The 14,035-nt window shown below is 43.3% G+C and overlaps 1 protein-coding gene across 6 annotated transcripts in view; it reads left to right on the forward strand.

Annotated features, from left to right (window-relative positions):
- Positions 1 to 14,035, forward strand: part of MACF1 (microtubule actin crosslinking factor 1) — a 360,803-nt gene that overhangs the window by 185,608 nt on the left and 161,160 nt on the right. For all 6 annotated transcript variants that reach the window (XM_080657531.1, XM_080657534.1, XM_080657532.1 and 3 more), the window contains 8 exons: positions 2,345 to 2,473; positions 3,427 to 3,504; positions 4,081 to 4,242; positions 5,889 to 5,993; positions 6,578 to 6,673; positions 8,998 to 9,123; positions 11,590 to 11,742; positions 12,765 to 12,919. In XM_080657531.1, coding sequence (XP_080513657.1) covers positions 2,345 to 2,473; positions 3,427 to 3,504; positions 4,081 to 4,242; positions 5,889 to 5,993; positions 6,578 to 6,673; positions 8,998 to 9,123; positions 11,590 to 11,742; positions 12,765 to 12,919 — 1,004 coding nt within the window. The remainder of the gene's footprint in view (positions 1 to 2,344; positions 2,474 to 3,426; positions 3,505 to 4,080; positions 4,243 to 5,888; positions 5,994 to 6,577; positions 6,674 to 8,997; positions 9,124 to 11,589; positions 11,743 to 12,764; positions 12,920 to 14,035) is intronic.

A 14,035-nucleotide genomic window follows, 5' to 3' on the forward strand; every position in this document is an offset into this window, starting at 1 on the left:
AATAAACCCAACCAAGATGGCTGCAGCCACAGAGAGCAGGAGGGAGGCTTGGGTTTCCCTGGCAATGGAGGAAGCCAAGCTTTCTGCCTGCCCTTGCCGGCCCAGGCCTCCACTCAATGCTACAAAGTTTCAATTATAGAAGACTAGAGACCCATTGCACGATTCTTTGTGCAAGAATAGGCCTTCTTTCCCCTGGCTTCACTTGCAGCCCGCCTGGGAGCTGGCAAGTCCCAGCTCCCCAGCCTGCCCGGGAGACAGCAAGTCCCCGCTCCCCAGGCCACCAGGGAGCCAGCAAGTCCCCGCTCCCTGGCTGCCAGGGAGCCGGCAAGTCCCCACTCCCGGCCCTCCTGGAGCCGGCAAGTCCTCGCTTCTGGCCGGAGCACGGCTCCAGTAGTTCCCTCCACCACGCCGCTTCCCCTCATAGCACGCTCCACCCTGCATATGCAAATTAACCTCCATCTTTGTTGGGTTAATTTGCATATTCACTCTGATTGGCTGTGGGCATAGCAGAGTGATGGTTAATTTGCATGTTTCTCTTTTATTAGGTAAGATAAATAAATCCCAACAGAAATGGCGGCAGCCACGAAGCTGGAGAGAGCAGGAGGCTAGGGTTACCCGCGGCGGTGGAGGAAGCCAAGCTTCTGCAGCCCTGGCCTGCTTTGGCCTCCGCTTAAGGCTACAAAGTTTCAATTATAGAAAATACATAAATCCCAACAGAAATGGCTGCCCCCACGGAGCAAGCAGAAGGCTTGGCTCCACTCCAGGCTACAAAGTTTCAATTGTAGAAGATAAATAAATCCCAGATCCCAGGGCTTCTGCTTGGGTCACTGGGGGGCATGGCCAGCCTGAAAACCACCACAGGCCCCTTGCCCAGGCCCCCCCATGCCCCAAGGGAACCCCCACCCTGATCCGGGACACCCTTCAGGGCAAACCAGCTGGCCCCCACCCATGCACCAGGACTCTATCCTATCTAATAAAAGAGTAATATGCAGATTGACCATCACTCCAACACACAAGATGGCTGCCCCCATGTGGACACAAGATGGCCACCAGAAGAGGGCAGTTGGGAGGGACCAGGCCTGCAAGGGAGGGCAGTTGTGGGCAATCAGGCCAGCAGGGGAGGGCAGTTGGGAGGGACCAGGCCTGCAAAGGAGGGCAGTTGGAGGCGATCAAGCCTGCAGGGGAGGGCAGTTAGGGGTGACCCGGCTGGCAGAGGAGGGAAGTTGGGGGTGACTGGGTCTGCAGGGAAGGGCAGTTGGGGGGGGGGGGGACCCAGGCCTGCAGGGGAGAGCAGTTGAGGGGGACCAGGCCTGCAGGGGAGGGCAGTTAGGGGTGACTAGGCCTGCAGGGGAGGGCAGTTAGGGGTGACCAGGCCTGCAGGGGAAGGCAGTTAGGGACAAACAGGCTGGCAGGGGAGCAGTTAGGCATCAATCAGGCTGGCAGGGGAGTGGTTAGGGGGTGATCAGGCTGGCAGGCAGAAGCGGTTAGGGGCAATCAGGAAGGTAAGCAGGCGAGCAGGTGGGATCCAGCAGTCCTGGATTGTGAGAGGGATGTCCATTTAACGGGCAGTCGGACATCCCTTGAGGGGTCCCAGATTGGAGAGGGTGCAGGCTGGGCTAAGGGACACCCTCCCCCCATGCACGAATTTCATGCACCGGGCATCTAGTTTACTATAATATGATTGACTATATGCCCTATGCTGTACTTTACATCCCTAGGGGGAACTATTTACATGTACTCTAGGACAGCGGTCGCCAACCTTTCGGACCTCATGGACCATCAGTTGGTGACAGCTGTTCTAGGATAATGGTTCAAGTTCAATATTGTCCTCCTTATCCTTCTAACCCTTTTGTTTGTGTGAGATATTTCCCATCTTCTGATGATGGAGTCCCCATGTACCAATAAATAAAAACATTCAAAGACAAGCTAATGTTTTAAAATTCATTGGCCAATAGTTGATGCCGTGAATGAAGCTTATTATTTTCAGATATTTCTTTCTTATATCCATTTTTATTGTGAATTGAAGGGACTCTATAAAGGGAAATGCCTGAACTATAAAGTTAAGCATCTTCAGCCAGTGGAAACACCTTCCTAGTTGGTAAATTTAGGAACATCTTCCCATAATGCAGCAGCAAAAGCCTGCCCCTGCTGCTGTAGCTGGTGGGGTTTAGTCTCTAGCTCCTAGAGGGGTGATTATGGCATATTGTTCTGTAAGAGGTCATAATGGAGATATCCTTTTGCCAACCCTCTACCTCTAGCCCTCTTGTCCAAATGTTGGTTGTGACAATTTTCTTTTTCTGCCAACTTAGCAGTAAGTTATTATGTATGTGTTTTTCTTTTTCAGATGAAACTGGAGCGAGCAGAGTGGGGCAATGACCTGCCTAGTGTGGAGTTGCAGCTGGAAACACAGCAGCACATTCATACGAGTGTGGAAGAGCTGGGCTCAAGTGTCAAAGAGGCCAGGTTGTATGAGGTGCGTGACAGTCAGAATCCATAAGGGAGGTAGGGCAGGGTGGGTAACAGGGCAGTACGCACGATGCAGCTGTCTCTAAGGAGAAGGGGGCTTTGGCAAGGAATGATAACCATAAGCAGCACTTTATAACAAACTCCCTTTTCACATGAAATGTCCTTTTGCTCTTTGAAATAACCTTGTGGGAAAGATTCTTTTTTATTAACTCTTTTTGGCAAAAATGAAGTGATCCTGAAAGCTGAGGTCAGTATTGGTAAGTAGTGGATGCAGTTTCCAAACTCAGACCCTCTGCTCCAAAAGTTCTTGTTCTTTCCACTTCACCTTCTGTCTTCAGTAGAGAGCTGGTGCAGAGAAATTGTTCAGTCTCTCTTCTTTACTCATTCTACCTTCCCATTTTTTAATTTCTTTTTTAAAATATATTTTTATTGATTTTAGAGAGGAAGGGAGAGCTAGAAACATCAATGATAAGAGAATCATTGATTAGCTGCCTCCTGCACATCCCACACTGGGGATTTAGCTGCAATCCGGTCATGTGACTTGACCAGGAATCAAACTGTGATCTCTGGTTCAGAGGTCAATGCTCAACCATTGAGCCACACCAGCGGGGCTCCAATTTTTTTTTATTTTTTTTTACTTCAGCTTTCCTCTTCAAAAAAGAAGTTGAATGATTTTGGACTCATTAGGCATAGGTTTTTTAAAGAAACTTTCCAGAATTACTAGAATAATGAGACAGTGTGGTCTGTCAGTTGTATTCTCCCTGCTGAACTGTTCCTCGTGTAGTGCTGCTCCAAGCTGTAAAATCTGACCCAGAGGTTTATTATCTAAGCTTCTATTTTCTCAGAGTAAGTAGTCTCTACCTGTGTGCAGACATAATGTTTACATAGTTGAAACCATGTCATAAATATAGTTACTTATCCTTTCTCTAATGTGTTCCTGTTTTATTCCTTTGTTATCAGGGAAAAATGTCTCAGAATTTTCATACTAGTTATGTTGAAACTCTTGGAAAGCTGGAGACGCAGTATTGTAAATTGAAGGTAAACTGACTAACTCTGTGTTCTGTTCCTGGAGAATCTGATTTCCTCCAAACACCTCCTTTCCCTAATTTGGCCATTTTGGTTTTCTGTTTATTAAATTACATCATGTACTTTGCCATTGTTCATATGTATATAATACTTTCTTAATGGAGCAGAACCACTGCCCCAGAAAGTTTTAAGTAGAGCTATCTGAGCTATCCTGCTTTCCCAAAGCAGTGGTTACCTGTGCTTTGAGACACTAAAACTAAAAGTTTGAGGTTGATGGGGAAGGGACTTCTCTCTGTAGTCTTCCTTCCTGTCATTCAAGATTGCTCAGAGTATGACAGGCCCAGGATCATTCTTTATCCAGGGAGCCCCACAAAGGCCAGGTGAGTTCCAACTTTTAGCTAAAATTGACAAGGGCTCTGGAGTCCTGTGCCAAACTTGTGCTAAATCTAAGTCAATGGAGAAGCACCCACAGTTTACAAAACAAGACAAAATTCATTTCCTGAGTTATTCTTCACTTTGATGTCAAGTGTGCTATCTTCTGTAGATGAAAGGCTGGTGGTTTAACCTTGTAATCCTTGCTTTGTCTAGGAAACTTCTAGCTTCCGGATGAGGCACCTTCAAAGCCTGCATAAATTTGTTTCCAGAGCTACAGCTGAGTTAATTTGGTTGAATGAGAAAGAGGAAGAGGAACTAGCATATGATTGGAGTGACAACAATCCTAATATCTCAGCCAAGAAAAATTACTTCTCAGTGAGTCTAGCACAACATGCCTGTCATATTTATGTAACAGCAGCAGAAGGAGACAGAGGGTCTAGCCTGCTGAGAGCTAGGGTTCCTGGATTTTCATTCTGCTAGACAGAAATAGGGACCCTGTTTAATGCATCTGTATATGTGAGAAGTATCCATGGAGAGAGGGAAATCCAGCCCTGGAATGAATTTACTTAGAATGCATTGAGAAAGGCAGAGTCTTGGGTTCATGGAGCAGCCTGCAAGTAGAGTCATTTCAGAAGCAATATAGCTTTGTGGTTAAGATTATGGGCTTCATAGTGCACTAGACCTAAGTTAACTTATCCCTCGACTTACTAGCTCAGTGACTTTGAGTAAGTTTTTTAATCTCTCTGGACCTCTGTAAAATGGGATAATAGTACCCCTTCACAGGGATTTATAAAAGACTCAGTAAGATTTAATAACTAATAATCTTAGTATTGTTTAACTGAAGTATACTCTTGGCTTCTCAGAAATGCTGAATTCTCTAATTCATTTAATAATTTTTTGGGTCTCAATTTCTTTTTTTAAAAAATAAGTTTTTATTCATTTTTATAGAGAGAGAGGAAGGGAGAGGGACAGAAAGAGATAGAAACATTGAGAGAGAAACACCAATTAGCTGCCTCTTGCATGCCTCCTACTAGGGATGGAGCCCGTAACCCAGGCATGTGCTCTGACCGGAAATCAAACAGGTAACCTCTTGGTTCATGGGTCAGTGCTCAACCTCTGAGACACACTGGCCGTGATCAATCTCTTTATTTGTGAAATGGGAGGGAAAATTCAGCATTGGACTATGGGACAGTGCTTTGTATTCTTTTCAGTGAAAGATGTATTTAAGTAAGTAGGATTATTTTTTGCTACTTTTAGTATTTCTACATCTCAGAGGATTTTTAAACATTTTATAAACCCTATGCAAATAGGAAATGTTTTTACTAACACTTACTTTAGATACTTTAATTCCATTGATTTAGAAGTGTGGTGTTTTTTTTTTAATATAAGCTATTCCTGAATAGAGAGTGATACAGGATTCTTCTGAAGTAAAGAAGCAATAATAGATATGATAATACAATCAACAATCTGTATGAGGATGGAAATAAAGCCATGAAAGAAATGTAAATAAGGTGCTTGGAAAGCATCAAGGAGGAGCAGTCAAATCTGACCCTAAGGATCAGTACCCAGCTTCACAGAAGAGCTGGCATCTAAACTGGGTCCTGTAATGTGAATAGAATTTCGAGCCAGAGGAGGACACCATAGTCTAAGGGAATAGTCTTAGCAAAGCCAACCAGTCAGTGATACAGATCCACTGGTGTGTCAGGTACGGTGTTAGTGGGTGCTGACATGAACTGGCCACTCTGGCCAAGCTATTTCCTTTCTCTGCTTTCAGTGCTCATCCTGTGTTCTCCCACTTACTCGGCTCTGGCTGGGGTCCCAAGTCCTTTGTGAATCATTTGCCAGTAATTCCAGCATTTTTGCTCTTCTCTGAAATCCTTTGGCATGTACTGTTCATGCATCTCATTTTGGCATTAGCCACAGTGTTGCAGCCTTTTTAAAAGTAGGGCAGGGAACAGAGCCTTTTATTGCTACTCTTCCCTTAATAGCACTTATTGCATAAAGTTGAATTCAATTTTCAGGAGTTGACAATGGAACTGGAGGAAAAACAGGATGTGTTTCGGTCTCTACAAGATACAGCAGAGCTGCTATCACTTGAGAACCACCCAGCCAAGCAGACTGTGGAGGTATGTGACTTGAGAACATGTAAGGGCCAAGTGCTCAGAGGTGGTTGTTTATAAAAGTACTCAAATCAGAGGCTTTGTTCTGCTGAAGGACCTGGAGGAAATGTCTGGGATCATTTGTCTTGGGGTTTCTCCCTTTTCACCCCAGCCCCCAAAAGACTGCAAACAGTTTTGATGGTCTACGGGCAATACTACGAGAAACAAGATTGAATCCTAACTTCATGGGGAAAATGGCTTGGACCACATATTTCCCAAATAACTGTCCGGATAGGTCCTGTCTCTTGTTGATGTGGTGCCTTTGCCCAGAGAAGTGGAGCAATCCAGGAGGGTTTATTTATGCCTGGGTTTTGCTGGCCAGATCATGTAGTTGCAACTGAGTGTGGAAGAGGCCTTTTCTATGTAACCCCTTCTAACAAAATCATGTTGAATAAAAGACAAGCCTCTTGCTTATGGAAGCACTGAGCGGCTGCCAATCAAGTATCTCCATGTATCTTCTGTATCCTCTCTATCATTAGCAGCCTTATCATTGCACGTGTATTTTGGGTCAATTAATCTCATGCCCTGTTGTCTGTGCTTGGTGATTTCAGGCTTACAGTGCCGCTGTCCAGTCCCAGTTGCAGTGGATGAAGCAGCTGTGCTTGTGTGTTGAGCAGCATGTGAAAGAGAATACTGCTTACTTTCAGGTATGTGGGCTTTGTGGTTTTCTGTGTGCATGTTTATGTGTAACTGTGTGTGTGTGTGTGTGTGTGTGTGTGTGTGTGTGTGTAGTAAAGGATGAGAAGAATATTTGTTTTTATTCTGGCAAGAGATTTTGTGTGTGCATATACGCAGGGGTGGGCAAAAGTAGGTTTATAGTTTATATGGAAATACAATAATCCTATTTAATAAAGAGCTAATATGAAAATGGTCGTCACACCCTCACGCCCTCATGCCCTTGCACAGGAACTGCTCAGACACTCAACACTGGGGAGAATGGCATGGGGACCAGCCAGGCACAAATGAGCTTGTGAGAGAGGCATGGGGACCAGCCAGGCTGTGACCTGGGAGAGGGACAATCTGCCTGCCCCGTGGTCCCGGGTGCCAGCGGTTGCACCTGCGCCTGCGGCCCAGGAGAGGGACAAGCCGTCCACCCTACGGTCCTGGGCGCCAGCGGCTGCACCTGCGCCTGTGGCCTTGGAGAGGGACAAGCCGCCCGCCCTGCGGTCCTGGGCGCCTGCAGCTGTGGCCCAGGCAAAGCCACCCGCCCACAGTCCCCTGTGGCTGTGGCCGTCTCGGGTCCTGGGTGCCTATGGCTGGCCAGAGGGAGGGAAGCCCAGGTCCTGAGTGCCTGCAACTGGCCGGAGGAGGGAATCCTGGGTCCTGGGTGCGGGGCAAGGCAGAGGCAGTTAGGGGCAATCAGGCCAGCAGGGGAGTAGTTAGGGGTGATCAGGCCTGTAGGAGAGCAGTTAGGGGCAATCAGGCAGGCAGGCAGGCAGAGGTGGTTAGGGGTGATCAGGCAGGTAGGCAAGGGGGTTAGGGGCAATCAGGCAGGCAGGCAGGCAGGCAGGCAAGCGAGTGGTTAGGAGCCAGTGGTCCCGGATTGTGAGAGGCAGTCAGACATCCCCCGAGGGGTCCTGGATTGGAGAGGGTGCAGGCCGGGCTGAGGGACCACCCCCCTCCATGAACGAATTTCATGCACCGGGCCTCTAGTTAATAAATAATAATGCAAGAATAAACTCTGTTTTGTGTACTCACAATTGTAAACCTACTTTTGTTTACCCATATATATGGGACAGGCAAGGTTAAAAACTGATCTGTGGCCCTAGCCAGTTTGGTTCAGTGGAAAGAGCATCAGCCTGCAGACTAAAGGGTCCCAGGTTTGATTTGGTCAAGGGCACATGCCTGGGTTGCGGGCTCAATCCCCAGTGGGGGGTGTGCAGGAGGCAGCCGATCAATGATTCTCTCTCATCATTGATGTTTCTATCTCTCTCTCCTTCTCCCTTCCTCTCTGAAATCAATAAAAATACATTTTTTAAAAAGCCAAAAAACAAACAAACAAAACACTTATCTGTGTCAGTGATCTTCTGTTGTATAAACCAGCACCCTAAAACTTAGTGGTTTAAAAAACAATTATTTAGTTATATCATGACTCTGTGGGTTGGCAATTTGAGCTGTGCTCAGCTGAGTGGTTTTTCTCATTTTGCCTGGCTTAATCCTGGCTGCAGGCAGCTGGCAGGCAGACTGGGGGCTGGTTGGTCCCAAATGGTATCACTCACATGTCTGACTATCTGGGGTGACAAGGTACAAGTCTGTTTACAAGTCTCTAGCATCCAGTAGGCTATCCTGAGCTTCTTCACAGAGTGCCTGTGTTCCACAAGCAGCAAGAGAGAGGAAGCCCCAGTCACACGTACAGGCTTCTGCTGTCACATTTGTTAACATGCCAGTTGCCAAAGGAAGTCATGTGGCCATGCCCAGCTTCACGGGGAGGAGAAATCGACTCCATCTCTTGATGGGAAGACCTGCAAAATATTAGGAACATTTTTTTCTACAATTTGTCACAGCATGCAAAATATACTACTTGTTTTCAAGTGAGGATGGGCAGAAGAAATAAACTATTATCTGTTTGGTTTTGTCCTAAGTTAAATCATCTTCCTGATCATGTTGTAATTACATCAATAAATTAAAACATTTGATAACTCAGCATTTAGGCCTTTGTGAACTCTACCTCACAACCAAGTGCTGTCACTAGTCAGAAGTCAAGAGGAATGAGCAGTGATTTCTGAGAGGGTGAAGCAGACTGACTTTTCCATGGGGTTCAATAGGCTTTGTGCTGGCCAGAACTATTTCCCGGCTGAGGCAATATAAAGCCTCTGGTTTATACTTTGGTGGCCTTTGTAATGAACTATCACTCTCCGGAGAGTCTAATCAGCTTTGCTCAACTCTGCATAGTAGGATTATTCTTTCTCAGTTAAGATCTTGGTGTTGTGATGTAATGAACACAAGGCATCCCTTCCTTCTATCCCCACAGTTCTTCAGTGATGCACGAGACCTGGAGTCATTCTTGAGGAACCTCCAAGACTCCATCAAACGAAAATATTCCTGTGACCACAACACCAGCTTATCCCGCCTTGAGGACTTGCTCCAGGACTCAATGGTGGGTGTTGCATCAGTGGGATGATTACAGAAACATACTCTGAGAAACAGAGTAAACCCTCTCAGCTGCTGCTGTTTATATCCTTGAAAGCTACAGGGCAGTGGATCATTGTTATAACGTTTGCCTCACATTCTAATAGAATTTAATCAGTTTTTCTCTCTTTTTCCTTTTCTCTTTTCTTTTCTTAAAGAAGTTGCTAATAAGATTCCAGTGGGTATGTTATTGAAGTAAAGGCCTAGTCATCTCCCCTTGAGCTACTTAGTGCTCATCATACTTTCTTTGCATTGTTCCTATCTGTTTCAATTCAATAGTTGGAGCCAAAGATGAGGTGTAGGGTCAAAGGGGATTGACATCAAATTCTTTTTAAGTCTCTCATGTGAAGAGAATTTTTAAAACAAAAACTCCCAATGAACTAGACCTGAACCAAATTTTTCCTCCTTGGCAACTTTCTTTTGGTAATGATGAGGCACTAGAAAATGGAATTTAATTAAGGACATTAAGTCTTTATATATAATGTAATATTCAGTTTATTTATGTAGCAATATTTACTTTTTAAATCTTATGCAAGATAAGCCAGGCATTCAGTATTTAATCCCAAACAATTTTACATTTATTTCTTCCAATGAATTATTCCTTCGGGAGTGCTGGTGTAAATCAGCAGCAGGGCTACTTGCATTTATTGAATGTATTATTACATAGAGTTGGCAAGGCAAGGCTCAAGGTACATCTCACAGTAAGACAGAAATATGTATGTAATAGGGAAATTACTTTTTCTGTATGAGAAGTCAGGGAATTGTCACATTTCAACAGACAACTATAAAGGAAGCAGAATAACACCAAACAGTGCCATTTTTTGTGTGGGTGAGACTTGGGCATTTGTGAGCATTAGTTAATTTTTAAAATATATTTGCAGGTATTATAAACCTATGAATGGGTTTACATTCAGTGTTTTGCCTAGGCAAATAATCTGTTAATTTAATTAATTTGGAATGAAGGGTAAAAAGCTGACTTTTCAGATGTTGTCTCTAGAATGTCTCTCTTGGAGGTACTTCAAGTATGAAGGAGGAATATAATAATCCTTGGCTATTATCTCCTCCCTTCCACAGAATACCTTCCTGTTGTAGGGTAACTCCTCTGCAATTGTTATATCTTCTCTTCTCGAGGGTCGCTGCTCTGTTCCCTCCTCTCCAGGTCAGGGGCATCGGGTTGGCGGCATCATCTGGGCATGGAGTCACCTGGGTCTGCTCCTCAGCTTGTCCTCAGCTTTCCGTCAGGTTCGGGAGCATCTGTCCTGGCTTCTGGTTCTTTGCAGAACTTTTACCATGCTGAGCACTTGGTCTCTGGAATTTGAGATGTTTGGCTGTGGGTTAGACAGAAATTGACTTCTTTATTGCAAGGAAAATGGCATGGGTAGACCAGCTTTCAAGTATGGAACCGTGTGGCTGTCTCCCTGATATATTCCATTCCTCTTTCTTAACTAATAAGTTAAAGTTGTATTTCTTCCAATCATGCTCCCCGGGACAGGCAAAGGTAGTTTATTTAAGCATTTCTTTCTTTTTTTACTTGCATATTCTTAATTCCTTAATGGCATTTCTTAACATTATTAACTCTTTATTCTCATTACATCTACTTCCATCCAAAGAAAGCCCTCTTCTGGGGAATTTTTATACCTCAAAATGGGCTTGAAACATCCTGGTTAATCTTTTACTTTAATGGAATTGGCACTAGATTGCTACCAATTTTGTTGACAAGAGGTTCATTAGTTTTTAAGATAATTGGGTTTGCAGAGACTTGAGAGTTTTAATTTTGCATGGTACTGCTTTCAAACCTATCAAATTTACATGGCTATCGCACAGCAAGATACTAAAAGGGAAATCCTAAATCATTTGTCATGATGCCTTCACCAACTGCATTGATGGTTGGTTGAAGACCTAAGATCTTTCTGGAGAAAGTTTGATTCAATTTAAGAAAGTAAAACATTTGTGGTAGATATAATTATTTTTAAAAATTTAAAGAGCTTAACTCTGGCTTCTCCTAAGCAGAAGGCAAGAACTGGCTTCTACCAGTGAAAATTGAATAACAACAACAATAACAACATAGTTGTTATTATTGTTTTTAACTTCTATGTTCTCTGAACTTATTTGGGGAAATCCTTTGCTAACTTAAAGCTGTATTTGGCAGCTAGATGTTCTTTTTTGTTTTATGTTTTGTTATTTTGCATGCTGCTTTATGGTTGGTTAATTGAAAGGGCACGGGGAGAAAACTGCAAAGTTTGAGTACAAAAGCACCTGGTAGAAGACAAAAACAGTCTCTCCTTTTTTCTGTATCCTTGTGTTTCTAAGATGGCTCCACCAAGGCTTATTTAACTGAGAACTGACATTCTCTGAGGTAGTGGAGCACTCAGTTTTCTTTGTTAGTCACTCTGAGTAGCAACAGTGTCCTTTTGATTTTCTTCTCATTTTGTAGGATGAAAAGGAACAGCTTATACAGTCCAAGAGTTCTGTTGCCAGTCTTGTTGGGAGATCAAAAGCAATTGTTCAGCTAAAGCCACGCAGTCCCGACCATGTGCTAAAGAGCACCATTTCTGTGAAGGCCATCTGTGATTACCGGCAGATCGAGGTAAGGAGGTGGGAAGGATACTTCTGTCTCCAGAGGGAAGGATGGGAGAAGGGAAGCCTTCGGTTAGGGCTATGATAATGAGGAAAGATCAAATACTAGAGTTTTTAAAATTTAGAATTTAAACAAGGTTCTTTCACTTGAATCATTCCATTCAGTTCATCTTATCACCCCACCCTCATCCAATGCATTCTTTATCCTACCACCAGCGCTTACAAACAAGTGCCATTCCCCTGCTTAAGTCCCACAGCAATTCCCTTTTCTTTGTGGCTTCAGGGTCCTGAATAATGTTTCTTTACCTTTCTAGCCAAGACTGAGTCATGTCCCTCCTGTGCATTCTCAGTAAATTGCATGTGTCACTTAGTATTGTATTTATATATCCCACCAGAATATGTGGAATGTAGACCATGTTTGTCAGCTTAACATTTCTCCATTTTTATCTCTAGTGGCCTAGCATACTTCCAGGTAGATAGTAGGCTCAATAAATATTTGTTATACAAAAGAATGAGTGACGTTTTCTGTACTTTTCTGTCTCAATTCTGTCCATAAAATAGGGGTAATACTGTTGGTTACTTATCATCCAAGAGAAAGAACTGGTGATTCCAACTACTTAAACATTTTCAGGGATTTGGGTGGGACAACAGAAAGGGAGGAGGAGGAAGTATCAAAAGCAAAGTTGTGAGTACTCATGTCCCTTTAATTTTCACTCTAATGGTTGTATGTATGAAAGATTGCTCTTGGAGGTCTTACTGTCTCCTTCTACCCTTCATTCACTGAGTTACTTGACATGTAACAGGCATTTCATGAACACTTGCTTCCTGGATTTATTTATTTATTTATTTACCTTTCCTGTGTTGTGTATTTTTACATGATATCTTTTGTCAGAATCAGGGACTTTCACTAAATGATGGCAGATCTCCAAAATGATTTTTTCTTGAGGATTTTGTAGCCTTGGGATCAGGTACCAGGTAATAATGGTTTGTTGATTTATCCATTAGCAATAACTTGTAAATCTCTCTCTTCAGATTACTATTTGCAAGAATGATGAATGTGTTTTGGAAGATAATTCCCAGAGGACCAAGTGGAAAGTGATCAGCCCCACAGGGAATGAGGCCATGGTGCCATCTGTCTGCTTCCTCATTCCTCCACCCAATAAGGATGCCATTGAGATGGCCAGCAGGTAACTTGGCTCAACTGCCACTCTGTATTGCCACCTCTGCTCTTCGACCTGGGAGAACTGATGTCCTTGAACAAAGCAACTAGATTTAAAGTTTCTTTTGAGAAAGATCCTCTATTAGGATATCAAGTGTTAGACTGCCAGGCACATAGTAGCTTTTTAGTAAATGGTTACCTTCAATTGAGATATATTTAGTGATAGTTCTTTTTTAAACAAGTTCTTGGTTTATAAACAGTTTAATCTCAGAAGATTGATTTATGTAGTGACAGCTAATTTTCTTCTTTAATTTGTATTTTATTAGAGTAATATGTACATATTTTTAAGAGTTGAAATATACCAAAACACTTATAATAAAAACTACCAACTACCCTCTCCACCCCAGAGTTCTGCTTCCAAGCGTCAATTATTTTTAACTCTGAGCAGACTTTTCTGGTTTTAATTCCAAATTTATAAATAAGGTGGTTATTTTTTATGCTATTTTCTGATTTTTTTTCAACTTTAGAAATTATCTATTGACTTCCTACTCTAGGATATTAACATTTAGCTTGCTACACATATACCTGCATACACTTCTCCTTTTCCCATCTTCCAAATGTAGTTATGCCACAGTTTTTGTTTAAACTGGTATTTTTGTGTTATATTAAATGGCTTATAGCTGAGCCGCAGAGTACTGTAGGGGATTATTGTGAGATTTACCCCTGTTGTGTCTTCCCTCTCTAAACTCATCCATCCTCTGCCACTCTCCTTGCTTATGCTCAGCTCCAGTCACCCTCATCTTTTTCCTGTTTCTCAAACACCACAAGCACATTCTTGCCTCAGGCCTTTCACTTCCTCCGCTTGCTTTCAAATATTTATGTGATTCACTCCCTCGCTTCATTCAGTTCATCTTACTGCCCCTCCCCCACTCACTGCCTGTCACTTTCTGTCTCCTTTACTCATCTTAACTTTTTTTCATAACACTTAATACAACCTAACAGATTATATATTAGTTTATTGTTGCTCCCCTCCTGTTAGAAGTTCCAGAGGAGTAGAGGTTTTTGTCTGTTTTGTTTATTTCTGTAGCCTTAGTGCTAGAACCATTGCCGGCACATAGTAGGTGCTCGGTAGGTGGTCGCTGAG

The sequence above is a fragment of the Plecotus auritus genome (assembly GCF_963455305.1).
Source record: "Plecotus auritus genome assembly, chromosome: 2".
NCBI classification, from domain to species: Eukaryota; Metazoa; Chordata; class Mammalia; order Chiroptera; family Vespertilionidae; genus Plecotus; species Plecotus auritus.